The 13,881-nt window shown below is 47.8% G+C and overlaps 1 protein-coding gene across 1 annotated transcript in view; it reads left to right on the top strand.

Annotated features, from left to right (window-relative positions):
* The first annotated feature begins 913 nt into the window (after window positions 1-913).
* znf507 (zinc finger protein 507) overlaps window positions 914-13,881 on the top strand; it is a 14,488-nt gene continuing 1,520 nt past the window's right edge. The window contains exons 1-6 of the mRNA XM_068710722.1: window positions 914-3,214; window positions 5,101-5,218; window positions 5,357-5,465; window positions 9,820-9,924; window positions 10,360-10,494; window positions 11,176-13,881. The exon at window positions 11,176-13,881 is cut by the window's right edge and continues 1,520 nt beyond it. Of these exons, the coding sequence (XP_068566823.1) occupies window positions 914-3,214; window positions 5,101-5,218; window positions 5,357-5,465; window positions 9,820-9,924; window positions 10,360-10,494; window positions 11,176-11,578 (3,171 nt within the window). The 3' untranslated portion in view covers window positions 11,579-13,881. The remainder of the gene's footprint in view (window positions 3,215-5,100; window positions 5,219-5,356; window positions 5,466-9,819; window positions 9,925-10,359; window positions 10,495-11,175) is intronic.

Below are 13,881 nucleotides of genomic sequence, written 5' to 3'. Positions count from 1 at the left end.
ATTTCCCTCCAGCTTGGTTTGTAAACAGATGCACATGGTGACGTTGTTTGACGGGGCTAATCGCGAATGAGTTAAGCTATCACACTTAGCGTTGTGATTGGGGCTCTGATCAATCCCCTCAGTCAACACTGCGGTGCAGAAGTGACAGCAGGCTCAAACAGATGGAGATAGTTGTCTTTCTGCTCATTGTCACAGTGCAAAATTACAAAAACACAAAATGCTGAGATAACATTTAAAGTGGGGAAACACTAAACCACGTGGCCCTCAGAATACATTAAACCTGTACTATCGCTAGTTTCACTGCTGATTTCTAAGCTTACAGTTCACTGGTGCAACATTTGTATGCAATCTTTTTTTATCCTTATCTTAACGACATAACCTGGTTTAGCCGTACAGCAACATACGTGCTGATTGCTGCATCGCCACTGCCATATACTGCATACATGCACGTCTGAAATTCTTAGTGCTGCTGCTCTTCTAGTTGATCGTCCAGTTAATGCAGAAGTGGAGGAAAAAAAAATGCATTGACAGCTGTTTTTGATGATCATAATATTTATCAAACACCCACAAATTCCAGCTCCTCGACTGTGAAGACTCTTTATTATGTAAGTTGTGTAACTTTGACTTTTGGACCGGACAGAGCGAGCAAGTCACTGCTGCGTGTTCTAGTGTTTCAAAGGCGGAATGAATAAGTGCAGAACAAAATAATATAGTTATTAGCAACATATTATCCGACATAAATAAGAATAATTGTTTGTGTGAATTTAAGTGTCCGTCTGACATAAAATGTTGGAGGAGCATTACATAAAAATATCTTTATTTATATTAGTAATAAGGGACCACACCTGTTTAAATCTAATGTACCACATGGCACCAACCAGTTTTTCCCTTCTTCCCTGCTGTCTGCCAGGTCATGGAGGAGGTCAGCAATGTAGCTGTACTCATCCCCCACTCCTCCACCGCCTCCTCCTCCTCCGCTCCGTCAGCACTGGGATCCCTCTCTCAAAGCCGAACCCGGCGAGACGTCGAGGGGGACGCCTCCCACAGTTTTCAGCAGAAACAGGCCGCAGACTCGCTCATCCAGGTGATCGAGAAGCTCAGCAAAATCGTGGAGAAGCGGCCCCAGCGCCGCTGCACTTTGGTGGGACAGAAGGGAGCCCCCTCTGCGGGGGGAGGAGGAAGAGGTGAGGAGGAGGATGGGATGAGGGGGAGCAGAGGAGGCTCCCCCTTTAAGAAAATTAAGAAGGAGCAGGAGAGCGCAGATGAGGAGGTGCAAATGGACGATGGCGCGACTCTTTCTCCGCCCGTGCCTGGTGACAGCAACAACAACAGCATCGCCTCCGCGGCGTCGGAGGCAGCCGGCGACCCCGACGGCGGCGACCACAAGCGGACGGTGACGTGCTATCAGTGCAGCCTGTGTCCCTATCTCTCCCAAACACTGCCCCTGCTGAAAGAGCACCTGAAGCAGCACAACGAGCAGCACAGCGACCTCATCCTCATGTGCTCCGAGTGTCGCTTCACCTCCAGGGACCAGGGCCAGCTGGAGGCCCACGTCAGGCTGCACTTCGACACCGCCAAGGACGAGGTTCTGAGGAAGCAGGACGGCGACTGGAGCGGCGGCGTGGCGACCGAGGCGATCAGCGGGTCGCCGGACGGTTCCAGGGAGCTGCCGCAGAAGAAGAAGTGGTACAGCTACGAGGAGTACGGCTTGTACCGCTGCCTGATCTGCAGCTACGTGTGCAGCCAGCAGCGGATGCTCAAGACCCACGCCTGGAAGCACGCCGGCCTGGTCGACTGCTCCTACCCCATTTTCGAGGACGAAGACGGGGCCGCCGCGAGCAGAGAGGCCCCGGCCGCAGCCAACGCGGCGACGACTAACAGGGAGGAGATAGTCGTTCTCTCCCAGGTCCTTCAAGACAAAAGCCTGCAAAAGCTGCCCGCCGCCTTCAAGCTCCAACTCTGCGTGCCGATGGCCGTCGAGAGCAAACGGGATGCGCTGAATCATCCGGTTTCTGATCTCGACGTCAGTCTGAAGACAGAGGAGAGGGCGTACCCCATCAAAGACATGACCTCCGAGGAGCCCGTGGTGGAGGTGCAGGTGACGACGGAGACGGAGTCCGAGGTGGAGATCGACAGTCATCATCATGACGGCACCTCCGTGACGGACAGCTTACTGTCGTCGGCTCAGAAGATCATCAACAGCGGTCCCAACAGCGCCGGCCACATCAACGTGATCGTAGAACGCCTCCCCTCGGCCGAGGATTCGGCCATGGCAACGAACCCGCTTCATCTCAGCCCGAACGTGGACAGGGACAAGAACTTAGCGGGTGCAGAGGAGGAAGAGCGGGGCCGTGCGGGAGCTGCAGAGGGTGAGGCGGTCCCCGCCGCGGACGGACAGCCGTTAGGAGCCGACGTTAAACCCTCTGTGGGTAGCGACTCTCCACGGGACGAGAACGTTCCCCCGGCCAGTCGCAAGAGGACACATTCTGAGTCCCTCCGCCTGCACTCTCTGGCGGCTGAGGTCCTGGTCGCTATGCCCATGAGGACCCCCGAGCTCCCCACCTCCAGCACCAAGGTAAGTCTGAAGACCATCGCAGCCCAGGCACAGAGCCCCAACGCGGGCCAGAAGCTCGTAGAGGCTGAGCAGAGGACTTCTGACGCAGAGACAACAGCAGCTCTGCTGGACTTGGAGCTTCACGGAGGGGGCAGAGAGGAAGATTTGGGGTCCCTGTGCCTGGGGGAGGGGGACGAGGAGGGCCCCGCCACCAAAGCCGGCATCAGCCTGTCGCTGCTCACCGTCATCGAGAGGCTCCGAGAGCGCTCGGACCAGAACGCCTCGGATGAGGACATCTTAAAAGAGCTTCAGGACAACGCGCAGTTCCAGAACGGAGCCGTGGTCGCGGGCAACGGGGCCGGGGGCTACATGTGTGGCATCCCGGGAATGGACGGGTTGGTTGCGTCCGCCGACGGCGGCCTGGTGGACTACATCCCCGGCAGCGAGCGGCCGTACCGGTGCCGCCTGTGCCGCTACAGCAGCGGCAATAAGGGCTACATCAAACAGCACCTGCGGGTGCACAGGCAGAGGCAGCCGTACCAGTGTCCCATCTGTGAGCACATCGCCTCGGACAGCAAGGACCTGGAGAGCCACATGATCCACCACTGTAAGACCAGGATGTACCAGTGCAAGCAGTGCCCAGACGCCTTCCACTACAAGGTGAGGACACAGCACCACATGCAGCGTTTAGTCTCGTTATTCTGTGTGTGTGATCCAGGAATCACACTGTTTAAATTGTATATTTTAATATTCACAGTTCTCAGAGGGACACTGTTTATGTATTTTTTTTGTCCATGTCTCATTATTTTGTTCAAATGCCAAACATTCTCTGGTTCCAGCTTCTCAAATGTGCTGCTTCATGTTTGACAGTCATGAGGTTTGAATGTGTTACCCTGGTTTTCAAAAAAATTATATATATTATTCTGAGCGTTTTACACGTATTTTTATGGACAATGCAATGAATTAAGAAAATAACCCTTAGTCCTATCGTCTTCTTCGTCGATTGATTGAGCGATATAGAAATACAGCAAAACACAAATACTGTAAATGACGGCTATAGAAAACCAAAAAACACGAAAGATGAAAACAGGTTGCCAGATTTTGTGAAAGAGTCCCTCTCTGTCTTATCTCATGTCCTCTAGATGTAATGTATTTCCTGATTTCTTCAGCCACATATCAAATGTTTCCACGATTGCAGCATTCGTTCTGCGGGAGAGAAGGGCAATCCATGCTCAACTTTTAGGTGTATCAACGACATTTGATGATGGGCTATTTAAATGCTGCAAGATGTTGTAAAAAAAAAAAAAAGTGACACAGCACCTTTTTGAGGATCTGGTTTAATAGTCAGGAGACTACCTGAAGCAGTGCGGTGAGGTTTCGAGCAGTGAGACGCGAGCCCTCAGAAAAGTGTCGCAGTCGTAGAAAATGGAAGAAAGATAAATCGGGAAGCTGAAATCCCTGCTGGAGTTGCTGGAAATAGAGGAGATGATCATTACTATAGAAATCTCCCAGAAAGATGATACCCATCTCCCTCCAAGTGTAGACCGGGTCCTCCAGACCTGCTTTAGATGCAGGATTGGAGCATGAAGGGGGGGGGGGCGGCTAGGTGTATTTTAACAGCTGTACCACCTGAGACCAAACTTTGTGTGAGTTCTGGATAACGTGGTTATTCCCGTATACGTCTTTGTGCTGGGAGATGTGAAGGCTCGATGTGTGGCCACGAGGGGCTTCTCTTCCAGGCTACTGTCAGGAGCACAACCACGGCAGACAGCCAGCATATTTAAACAGACAGCCGGATACTACGGCGTACACATGGTGCAGACGAAGTTGACCTTCACTCCTACCTTTACTTCAAGGCTTCCAAGAAATTCTAGGTACCTTACCAGACCAAATAAAAAGTGAACAACAGAGTCTAGTTTCTAGTTGAAATACGATTGATTGATTGATTGATTGATTGATTGATTGATTGATTGATTGATGCTCACTGGAACGGACTGAATGATGTTTAAAGACTAGCGGTGTAACGGACCACTGTCTGGATCCTTGTGGACCAGCTGCTGTAATCACACAAAGTGATCTGTATCTGCTAGTATGGATCATCAATGATCAGCAATCGGTGTCAGCGGCAAACGCAACGTGATCAGGGATCTGTAAAAGTCGATGCGATCTGTGACTCTGACGATCCGAACCGTGAGTTCAGTCATCGCGACGGCAAACTCATTACAATGTGCAATAATCAAGATCAGTGTATATGATGGGATACAATGCGAGGTTCTCCTTCCGCTGTGCCATGCTTTCAATAGAAGACGATAGGTTCTCATCTCTTTGTCAGCACCTCCGTGTGTACTGTGCCTTTTAAATGTATTTTCTATTAGTCAGAGGCCACACATGACACTTTAAATAAAGGAGTGGACCATTTTGTAACCACAGAGTTTATTTATTTTGCCTTGTCTAAAATGAGCAGCCTTTTAAGTGTGCATTTAGCTAGTTGCTATATACATCACATTTGAATTTGAACTGCATGTATTTGTCTTTTCTTTACTCAGAGTCAGTTAAGAAACCACGAGAGGGAGCAGCACAGCTTCAGCGGGGACCTGGCAGCCCTCACACCGGTCACTGAAACCGTGGCCATGGTGGAGGAGGCCGAGCGGGTGACGGATGAAGGTAAGGCGTGGTTGTTGTTTTTTGTTGGGTTTTTTTTTTTTTTAGGGCCTCCGCTCTTCTGTTGCCACATGGTGCCGTGTGATTTCTGTCGGTGTTTTCAGAAGATTGAAGATCTCTTTCGTTTGTGCTCCGTTACAGAATGTGGTTTGCAGAAGGTGTACAAGTGCGACGTGTGCGACTACACCAGCTCCACGTACGTTGGGGTCAGGAACCACCGTCGGATTCATAACTCCGACAAGCCTTATCGGTGAGTTGTAAAAAGAAAACAAACACTTATCACCTAAATACAAGTACTCGCACCACTCACTGATGAACTACACACAGGGGTTCTTGTGACTGACCTTTTCTTCTTATATTATTATTATGTTTTCTTACTTTTCTCAGTGTCTTCTTCCAACAACTAGACGCTACCGGTGTAGGATTTGGGTCCGTTAGAATTTTATATTTGTTTTAAAAACAAATTCTTGAAGTTACAGATTTAGATTTGCGTTTCTTCTCCATCATATTGTATTGTGTAGTAAAGTGGGCGTGTCCTGTAGTGAAGTGAGCGTATCTGTCGTGTAGCGAAGTGGGCGTGTCCTGTTGTGAAGTGGGCGTGTCGTGACGCCTGAGAGAATACGGTCAGATCCGCTCCCATCGGCTTAGGTTGCTGATGTTGGCTTCTTTGTAGTTTGCAAGAATGTGTCGAAGTGACGAAATGCAGTTTCAGCCGGTTTGTACAATCAGAACCAAAACTGGCTGAAAACATCGAGTCTGAACCAGGAAATAAATGATACGATGATAATAAAATGACAACTTAGAAGCCGTTTACAGCCATCAGTGACAATTAATTCCATTTTCTACAAGCTAGATAATGAATGTTGTGTGCGTTGCCCTTTTTACTGACAAATCAGCCCAGACGTTGAGTCATCTGTGCACAGCTGCTGCTCATCACATTCTGTGCCACGTCAATTATAAACCATTCATGAAGAGCACACGCTCCACAGATTGAGTAAGTTAACTCTGGTGCCATTTCAACACTCTCAGTTTTTCACTGAGAGTAAAGCAGGTTTAGAACATGAGCTTTTCTTCATTATGACATGTATTGGTGTTAGAATAAATCTTTATTATAATCAAAGTAAACATGATTTTGTTAAAGTCACCATAGACACTTTTCAAATAAAAAAAGTTTGGGGTTTTGTTTTTCTACAGCAAACATAATTTGTTATTGCAGTTATATTGTGTTTTATAGTTACAGGATATGTTAATGATAGTTGCAGGAATTACATGTGACATTCAGCTTTAATGACATTATAATGAAGCAGACACCAATCTGGAGACTGATTGCATATTTTCGGGGGACTGATTGCATAATTCACATCCGTTGCAAATTGAATGTTAACTTTACAGACTTCTGTGTTCATTATTTAGCACACGGTACGTTGCCTTAACGGGACAAGGTTTGCTGTCCTTTATTCCTACATATTACAGGTAAAGCTTGGAAATGAAGTGTTGACGCTTTACGTTGGAGTGCTTCTCATGTGTGCCCTGTAGTGGTGGTAGTGGTCGGTGAATGTTGCATTTTCAGGTTCAGTCATTTTAGAAAGGACCACTAGATGGCAGTACATGCCTGGTGATGCTCAGACCAGCACGGTGATCTTCACTGTGTCGCCACACACACACACACACACACACACACACACACACACACACACACACACACACACATACCTCTTGTGTTTGTGTTAACACAGAGCTGCCTGAGGTGAGAACACATACGTGTGTTTCCGTCAGCTACCGTAACAGTGTCGCCTGTGCTCTAAGGTCAACTGTGCATACCCCCCCCACACACACACACACACACACACACACAAAAAACAAGATTTCTCTCTGCTTTGATAAGGTCAGATGGCATCTAATTGCTGTTTCTAACCAGAGGGGTGAACCGTCCTGTAAGCTAATGGTATGAGAGCAAAAGAAGAGTTTTGAAATATCCAGATATAAAATAGGTGAAAAAAAAAGAGGACACTCAAACTTTGGCAATAAAGAAAATAGCTGTAAATGGCTGAATAACGTCTTCTGGCTGAAGGAGCCGTAGTTGTACCTACTTGTGTCCTTGTGAGGATGTTATGCTTTGGAGTTTATTGAAAGTATAATGCAGAAGATACGGTTATATCTGAGTGGGTGTTAGTGGACAGTTTCTGTTGTTTTGACAGGGCGGATGTTCTTAACCCAGTCTCTAATTAAAGCTGAAAGTAGTCGCCCGTTTTATTTCAGATACAGCACAGAGTCAACGCGGCAAAAAACAAACCAAAAAAGTGTCGCCGTGTGAGGCGCTTGCAGACGGCACAGCCTCTCTGCTGTGTGACGGTGTCACCGAAAATGTGCCGCCGAGATTCAACTTTCAAGCGGTGCTGCTGCTCCGTACGTCATTGTGAACGCGTGAGCCCGGTGTGTCACACTGTGCAGTTAGAGCCTAAGAGCCCACTTTGCAAACATGTTATTGCGTTTTCACAAAAACCTAACTATATTCAAAGTAACACGGGTGAAATAATCGTTCAATTCTTGTCACGAAACAACCATTTTACCAGTGCCACCGCTTTATTTCAATATGTTGTGCGGCCTCCCTCTTCCATTAGAAGCGGCTCTGAATCCTCTCGTATAGCGCGCGATGAGGTCGGTGATCACACGGCGCAGGGATCTGGATTCTTTCCACGCGGAGTCTCTCCAGATCTCGAGGTCGCCGCTCGAGGACTCTCCTCTTCGGTTCGTCCCGCAGACATTCCACCGGCGTTTTAGGTCGGAGGACTGTGGCGGGCGAGGCCGAACCTTTTGACCCCGCGGTCCGTGAACCGTTTTCGAGGTGTGCTTCGCATCGCTGTCCTGCTGGAAGAGGCCCAACCACAGCCCGTTTTGAGGCTTCCTGGCAGAGGCTGTCAGGGTTTTCATTAATTCAAATATGGAATAAACCATAAATAAATGAATAAAGTTGTGTTCACTGCCTCGATTTTACTCACAAACGCTCACTGAAAGCTAAGCTCCAGACATTTCTTTAACGCTAAGTGACGTTCTCTTACAGATGATGATTTCATCAGATGACCACGAGGGTCGGTAGCTCGGTCTCTCCTCTGCAGACTGCGCTGATGAAATATTAAGCAAAATGTGATTTAAGGTTTGAGTTGGTTTGAATATTTAATAATAGAAATGTGCTAATAGTTATGGCTCACTAGTACAAGCACAAATTACACTGCTGGTTGGACTGTTTATGATAAAAAAAAAGAAAAAAGGATCTATAAGTGCAAGAGGCATCACTGGACCTGAACCCGTTTTATGGGTACCCAGCGTTTAGAAGAAAGTCATGGTTGACTCACTCAAGAGTTCCTAATCCTAAAGGGGATCTTAAAAATGTAGAATGGCTCTGGAAATACACTGTAGTTAGATTGTATCCATTTCTGTGGCTCATGTGTTTTGGAGACTTTTGTGAACGTTTTTCTCTCGAGTGAAAGACGAGAAGAAGTCCTGCATCCTGTGTTGCTCACATTCTGGAGGGCACCGCACCTTTTTTTTATGTTCTCGTCGCAATCCCAGTTTTATCTCCGCCAACACTTGGCACCTACTTTCAACATTTTAGCTGTGTGCAGATCACAATGTCCTTCCTAGCCAGGCTTGAATATTGTGAATAATTTAGTTCCCAGCTGAGTTATTTGTAAGCCTGTGTTTGTGAGACAGGACATGTCTAATGTTATTGACCAATATCGTGGTATAATTTAGGCTACATCAGTGGCCCCAACTATCTTTATGTTGTGTATATAATAATTATTATTATTATATGAATGGGTTATTGTCAAGAATAGCTAAGTTGGATGAGAAGTAACACGCTGTACAGTCTGTAGGAGCCAGACTGTACAGCGTACATATGTCATATGTACATATGATACACAGACAGTTATGTCTGTGTATCACATGTTTGAAGTGGGAGTGTGTATTTGTGTGGCAGGTAGTTTATATATGGGGCACAGGTGCAACTGACGGAGGTAATGATGCATGGGTGACGGGGAGATTGCACGGTTTTTACCGCAAACCAGACACGCCAGAGGGAGACCAGGAAGATAAGTGATATTAAACCGTATTAACATCTGAACGCTAATTAAACGTGTGAAAGCCTGGACATCTTTACGTCAAAGCGAGTAAGAAAACACGTTGTTCTCCCGCACCCGGCCACAGAATCAGCCACTACAGTCTTCTTGGTTGGTCAGATCCATCTTTTCAATACTCTGGACCCGGTAAACCTCACACGATGAAGGGCAACACTTTGTTTCGTCTGACTTCATTTTAATGCAGCGACTTGAGTGTTGCCTCAGTCTGCTGTCCTCGTGCAGGATTTGCCTCTGAGCAGCTAAAAAGCCAGTTCCGTCTTCCAACCCGCAACGTCCGAAGCGCAACGAAGTAGAAAATGTTGCGATTTCGTCTTTTTCCTAAAGTGGCAATTTCCCCTCCGTTTAGCTGTAAATCCTCCGTCTGCCTTCAGGCTACAAGTGTAAACAAGCAAAACGAATACCTCAAAAACTGTTTCTCTCATCTCTCGCCATCCCCCCCCCCCCCCCCCCCCCCTCATCTGCCAGGTGCTGTAGCTGTGATTTTGCCACCACCAACATGAACAGTTTAAAGAGCCACATGAGGAGGCACCCTCAGGAGCACCAGGCCGTGCAGCTGCTGGAGCAGTACAGGTGAGAAAACCTCAAACACGGAGAGATGAGGAGGAAGAGCTGCACCTGGCCAGAAGAAGCTGGTGTGGCTCATGGTGCCACCAGCCTGGGAAGTTGAGAAATGGGCAAAAGTTAGTGGTTGGAGGGTGGAGAAAGTGAACGTGGGTGAGAACTTTATATACAAGGTAGCTAGCTAACAGAGTAATTAGCCGGCTAATTCCGCAGCTATTCGGGACATTTCGTCTCCATCTCTGAAACCTTACATCCTATGTCCTCGCTCCACTCTTTGTCCCCACCTAAGCCCAGCGTACCCTGCGGAGTTTTGAGTCGGGACGGTTCCTCTGGATAGAAAGTAGGAGAAGGACACGGCGAACGTTAAACCAGCTCACTCTGGTGCTCACCTTCTCTCCATTCTTCTTCTTCTTCTTCCTCCTCCTCCTCCTCCTCCTCCTCCAGGTGCTCTCTGTGCGGCTATGTGTGCAGTCACCCCCCGTCCCTCAAATCCCACATGTGGAAGCACGCCGGAGACCAGAATTACAACTACGAGCAAGTTAACAAAGCCATCAACGAGGCCATCTCCCAGAGCAGCCGGTAAACACTCGAACCGCGTGCAGTTCTTTCAGGTTTCAGTCCTGGAGCCTGGGAAACACTTAGTAATAAGCACTTTGTTATTACCCGGGCTTCAGAGCTCGATTACGGCGAAAGCTTCAATATGCACACTTAGTGTTGTGATGTTTCTTACGGTGAAAGCCCGAGCTGTAAATGCCACCATCTGTAGCCCGCCGTGTACAGTGCAGCTTTAAATAAAGTACGTGATGTCAGTTGAACAGGCCATTAAATATTGAACTTCATTTGTGCGCCCTTTTAATGAATGCAAATCATTGAGTTTCTTCAACACTGGCACTAAAAAAAAGTCCTACGTTTAGCTTCAAGTAGCTAAAGCATGCAGACTGATCCAGTGTTTAACAGGCGCCCTTACACAATACATTTGTTGCACCAGATTTAGCAAAAAAACTCAGGAGTTCATTCCTCACTGTGCTCGTTAGTTTGTTTTGACGCAGCTGTCTCACAAACACACACTGCATTATAGGGTTAGTCCATTATGTGCAGCCAGTAACTTTAGACACCCCACAGATGTCAAAATGCCTCGGTGCTATTTCTTGTTTTTTGACATTTTCAATGGGCCACCACTACCCCAAGATTTGACTCTCGCTCCCTCCCTCTGTCGTGTTCTTGTTGGTTGATTCCACGCGTCGTTTTCTTCCCCCTCAGAGCGCCTCAGAAGTTGTCGGCGGTGCCGGAGTCGGCAGCAGAGCGCCCCGCGGCGGCTCCGCCCTCAAAGGACAAAGCACAGGGCCCAGCGGAGCCGCTGACGGCGCCCGCGGCGGCCCCCGCCGTGGCTGCGGACATCCTGGCGGGCCTGCTCACGGGCCCCTCGCAGGGGAAGGACCCCGCACAGCCTCAGAGCCAGCCTCAGCGCCCGGGCCAGGCCCCCGCTCCGGGACCCGGCCTGGAATACTGCGTGCTCCTGTTCTGCTGCTGCATCTGCGGCTTCGAGTCCACCAGCAAGGAGCGGCTGATGGAGCACATGAAGGAGCACGAGGGGGACATAATCAGCATCATCCTCAACAAGGAGCAGCAGCAGCAGCAAGCAGAAGCACAAACAGCAGAGTGAGGACCCCCCCCCCCCCCCCTCTTTATATTCATACTGACAAAACTGCAATGTCACAATGAGCCGCTGCTCTCTAAAGTACTTCATAACGTTTCTTTACCTAGAGGTGGTTTGCGATGGATCTCGAGGCGTGAGGCTGGAATGATGGAAAACATTCCTTTTTAAAAGGAATGTTTAAATGAATAAAATCTGTTTGTGTCAAATAAGTTGACATTAAAGAGTCCGAGCTCCAACCCAAGTTTATTTTTCAATACACAGGGACAAGTTCATACCTCACGAAAACCATACGATCCCTCACCAGAAATGGAAGAAGAAAAAAAATCTCACATATTTTCCAGTCTAATTCATATATTTTGACCATAAGGCAGCTCTTTTATTGCTACTGTAATATTTAATGTATTTGATCCGCGGAGGCCGTAGCCTAGTTAAAACTCACCGATGCCTAAAGGCACGTATCGCAGCTTGAATATGATTTTAATATTTATCAGTTTTCATTTATTTTTGTATGCATGTTTCCGTTAATGCCAAGTTCAACCTGATTGCTCATTATTCTCTGCGTTTCTCTCGTATGAGTGAGTGTACTTTTGATGAGCGTCTTGAGGGGGAGACGGAGCGTAGTTCTCAGAGGAGGAAGGAGGAAGTTGGAAGTGGACCAGGGTTGATTGGTTGTCAGGGCGACGGAGGGGTCGCTTCTATCGGGCGCGTTGACAAAAGGAATGATAAAAGGGAAGCTGGCGTACGTAGTTATTTCAAAGCAGGCGTGTGTTTCCACTCGGGATCCTGGTGCTAGACTCATTTCAAGAGTTGGCATTAAAGGGTAAAGTCTGTTCTTTATAGTCCATGCAATTTATGCTGTATATAATACCATTTTTTTATAACGACCGTTTACGCTCTTTTCTGTCAGTGTTTTTAAAATACAAACTTTCTAGTGTCAAAACGCACACATGGAATGACTGCTGTCCCAGCCGACTAACATGCCTGAAATATGAAGACACGGATGTGAAAATGAAAAAAGAAAAGTTGAGACGGCGGCACGTTTCTTTGAGGTTTGTTGAGACCCGGTCCTGCCGCGTCATGTGACTGACTGGAAGCAGGAGTGTAATGTAATTACTGCAGCTCTGATATGGAAACACTCAACTCAGCACAGTGTAATGAGGGGGAGACGGACACTTCGATCAATGCGGGCTTCCTGTTAACTGTGATGGATGGCCTCGCGCTGTCGGGGGAAGTTATTTGTCACGCGCATATATACGGCAGCAAGTGGCTTTTTTTTCTTGAAAGGAGAAAAATGTAACCCTAATATCTCAAGTGATGCAGAAAGGGTTGGCCACCAAAAAGGTTCAATCGATGCGACATTTAGAATGTAAATGCCCTTTCTGATGGGGAAACTGAAGCCGTTCTCTCCATCTATGCTCTCGTCAAAGCCACCGGACTCCATCGACAAAAGAAGTAGTGTCACTTTGCAGAAACGCAGAAGTTTAAAACACCAAAGTCACACAATGAAACAAACGAAGCGGTACACCGTCAACTCTCATGTTCTGTGAGGTAAGAAGGAGTCTGGTGGCTAAGAGTAGCGCGTTAGCTCCCCGTCAGAAAAGGCTGTGCGACGGCAAGGGAAAGCTGATATTTGATATGTTTAGGCGTCTTATACAGGCTTTGCCTCTGCCCCCGCCCACAGCAGTGCTTTGCTCCTGTCTGTTTCTGGGGGCATGTTGACCACCCTCTACTGTAGGTAGTAATACACCGACTGTGAATGAGAACCTCATTCGGCGACACTTCAAAAGATCCGAGCTATCCCTTTAAATGTCGATTCGTGTCAAACATGGCGGGACGCAATCGCTGCGATTTGGAAACTCGTCAAAGCGATGACGTTCACAGAGAATTCAGCGTCGATCCAAGATGAGTGTTCTCTGAAACCTCATCTGATGTGTCACGCAGTCATCAGCATGTCATCCACGTAGACAGAGGCTGAGGAAATGAAGATAAAATGGAATATCAATAACCCATGCCCCCCTTCTCCTCCTGACACAACACCGTGTGTGTGTGTGTGTGTGGGTGGGTGGGTGTGGGGCGTAGTGGATAAAACTAAATTAAATATCAATCTAAAAGACCTGGCCGGGAATTCTCATCATCATAGCAGGTAATTATTGTCTGCATTTTTAATTTACAACGCCAAGTGTCAGAATGAAGGCAGTTGGGGAGCCGTCTAAATGTGACATAAAGTGGAAGTGGGCCTTCAGCGCTCCTCCTGTCTCATTGACGGGCCGATCACAGCTTCCTTTTGCAACGAGGGGGTTACCAGTCTT

The sequence above is a fragment of the Cebidichthys violaceus genome, unplaced genomic scaffold, assembly GCF_023349555.1.
Source record: "Cebidichthys violaceus isolate CVI_PGR_0920_01 unplaced genomic scaffold, fCebVio1.0.p SCAF_16, whole genome shotgun sequence".
Lineage (NCBI taxonomy): Eukaryota > Metazoa > Chordata > Actinopteri > Perciformes > Stichaeidae > Cebidichthys > Cebidichthys violaceus.
The sequence above is the reverse complement of the archived record's forward strand: the minus strand, read 5'-3'. Positions and strand labels throughout refer to the sequence as shown.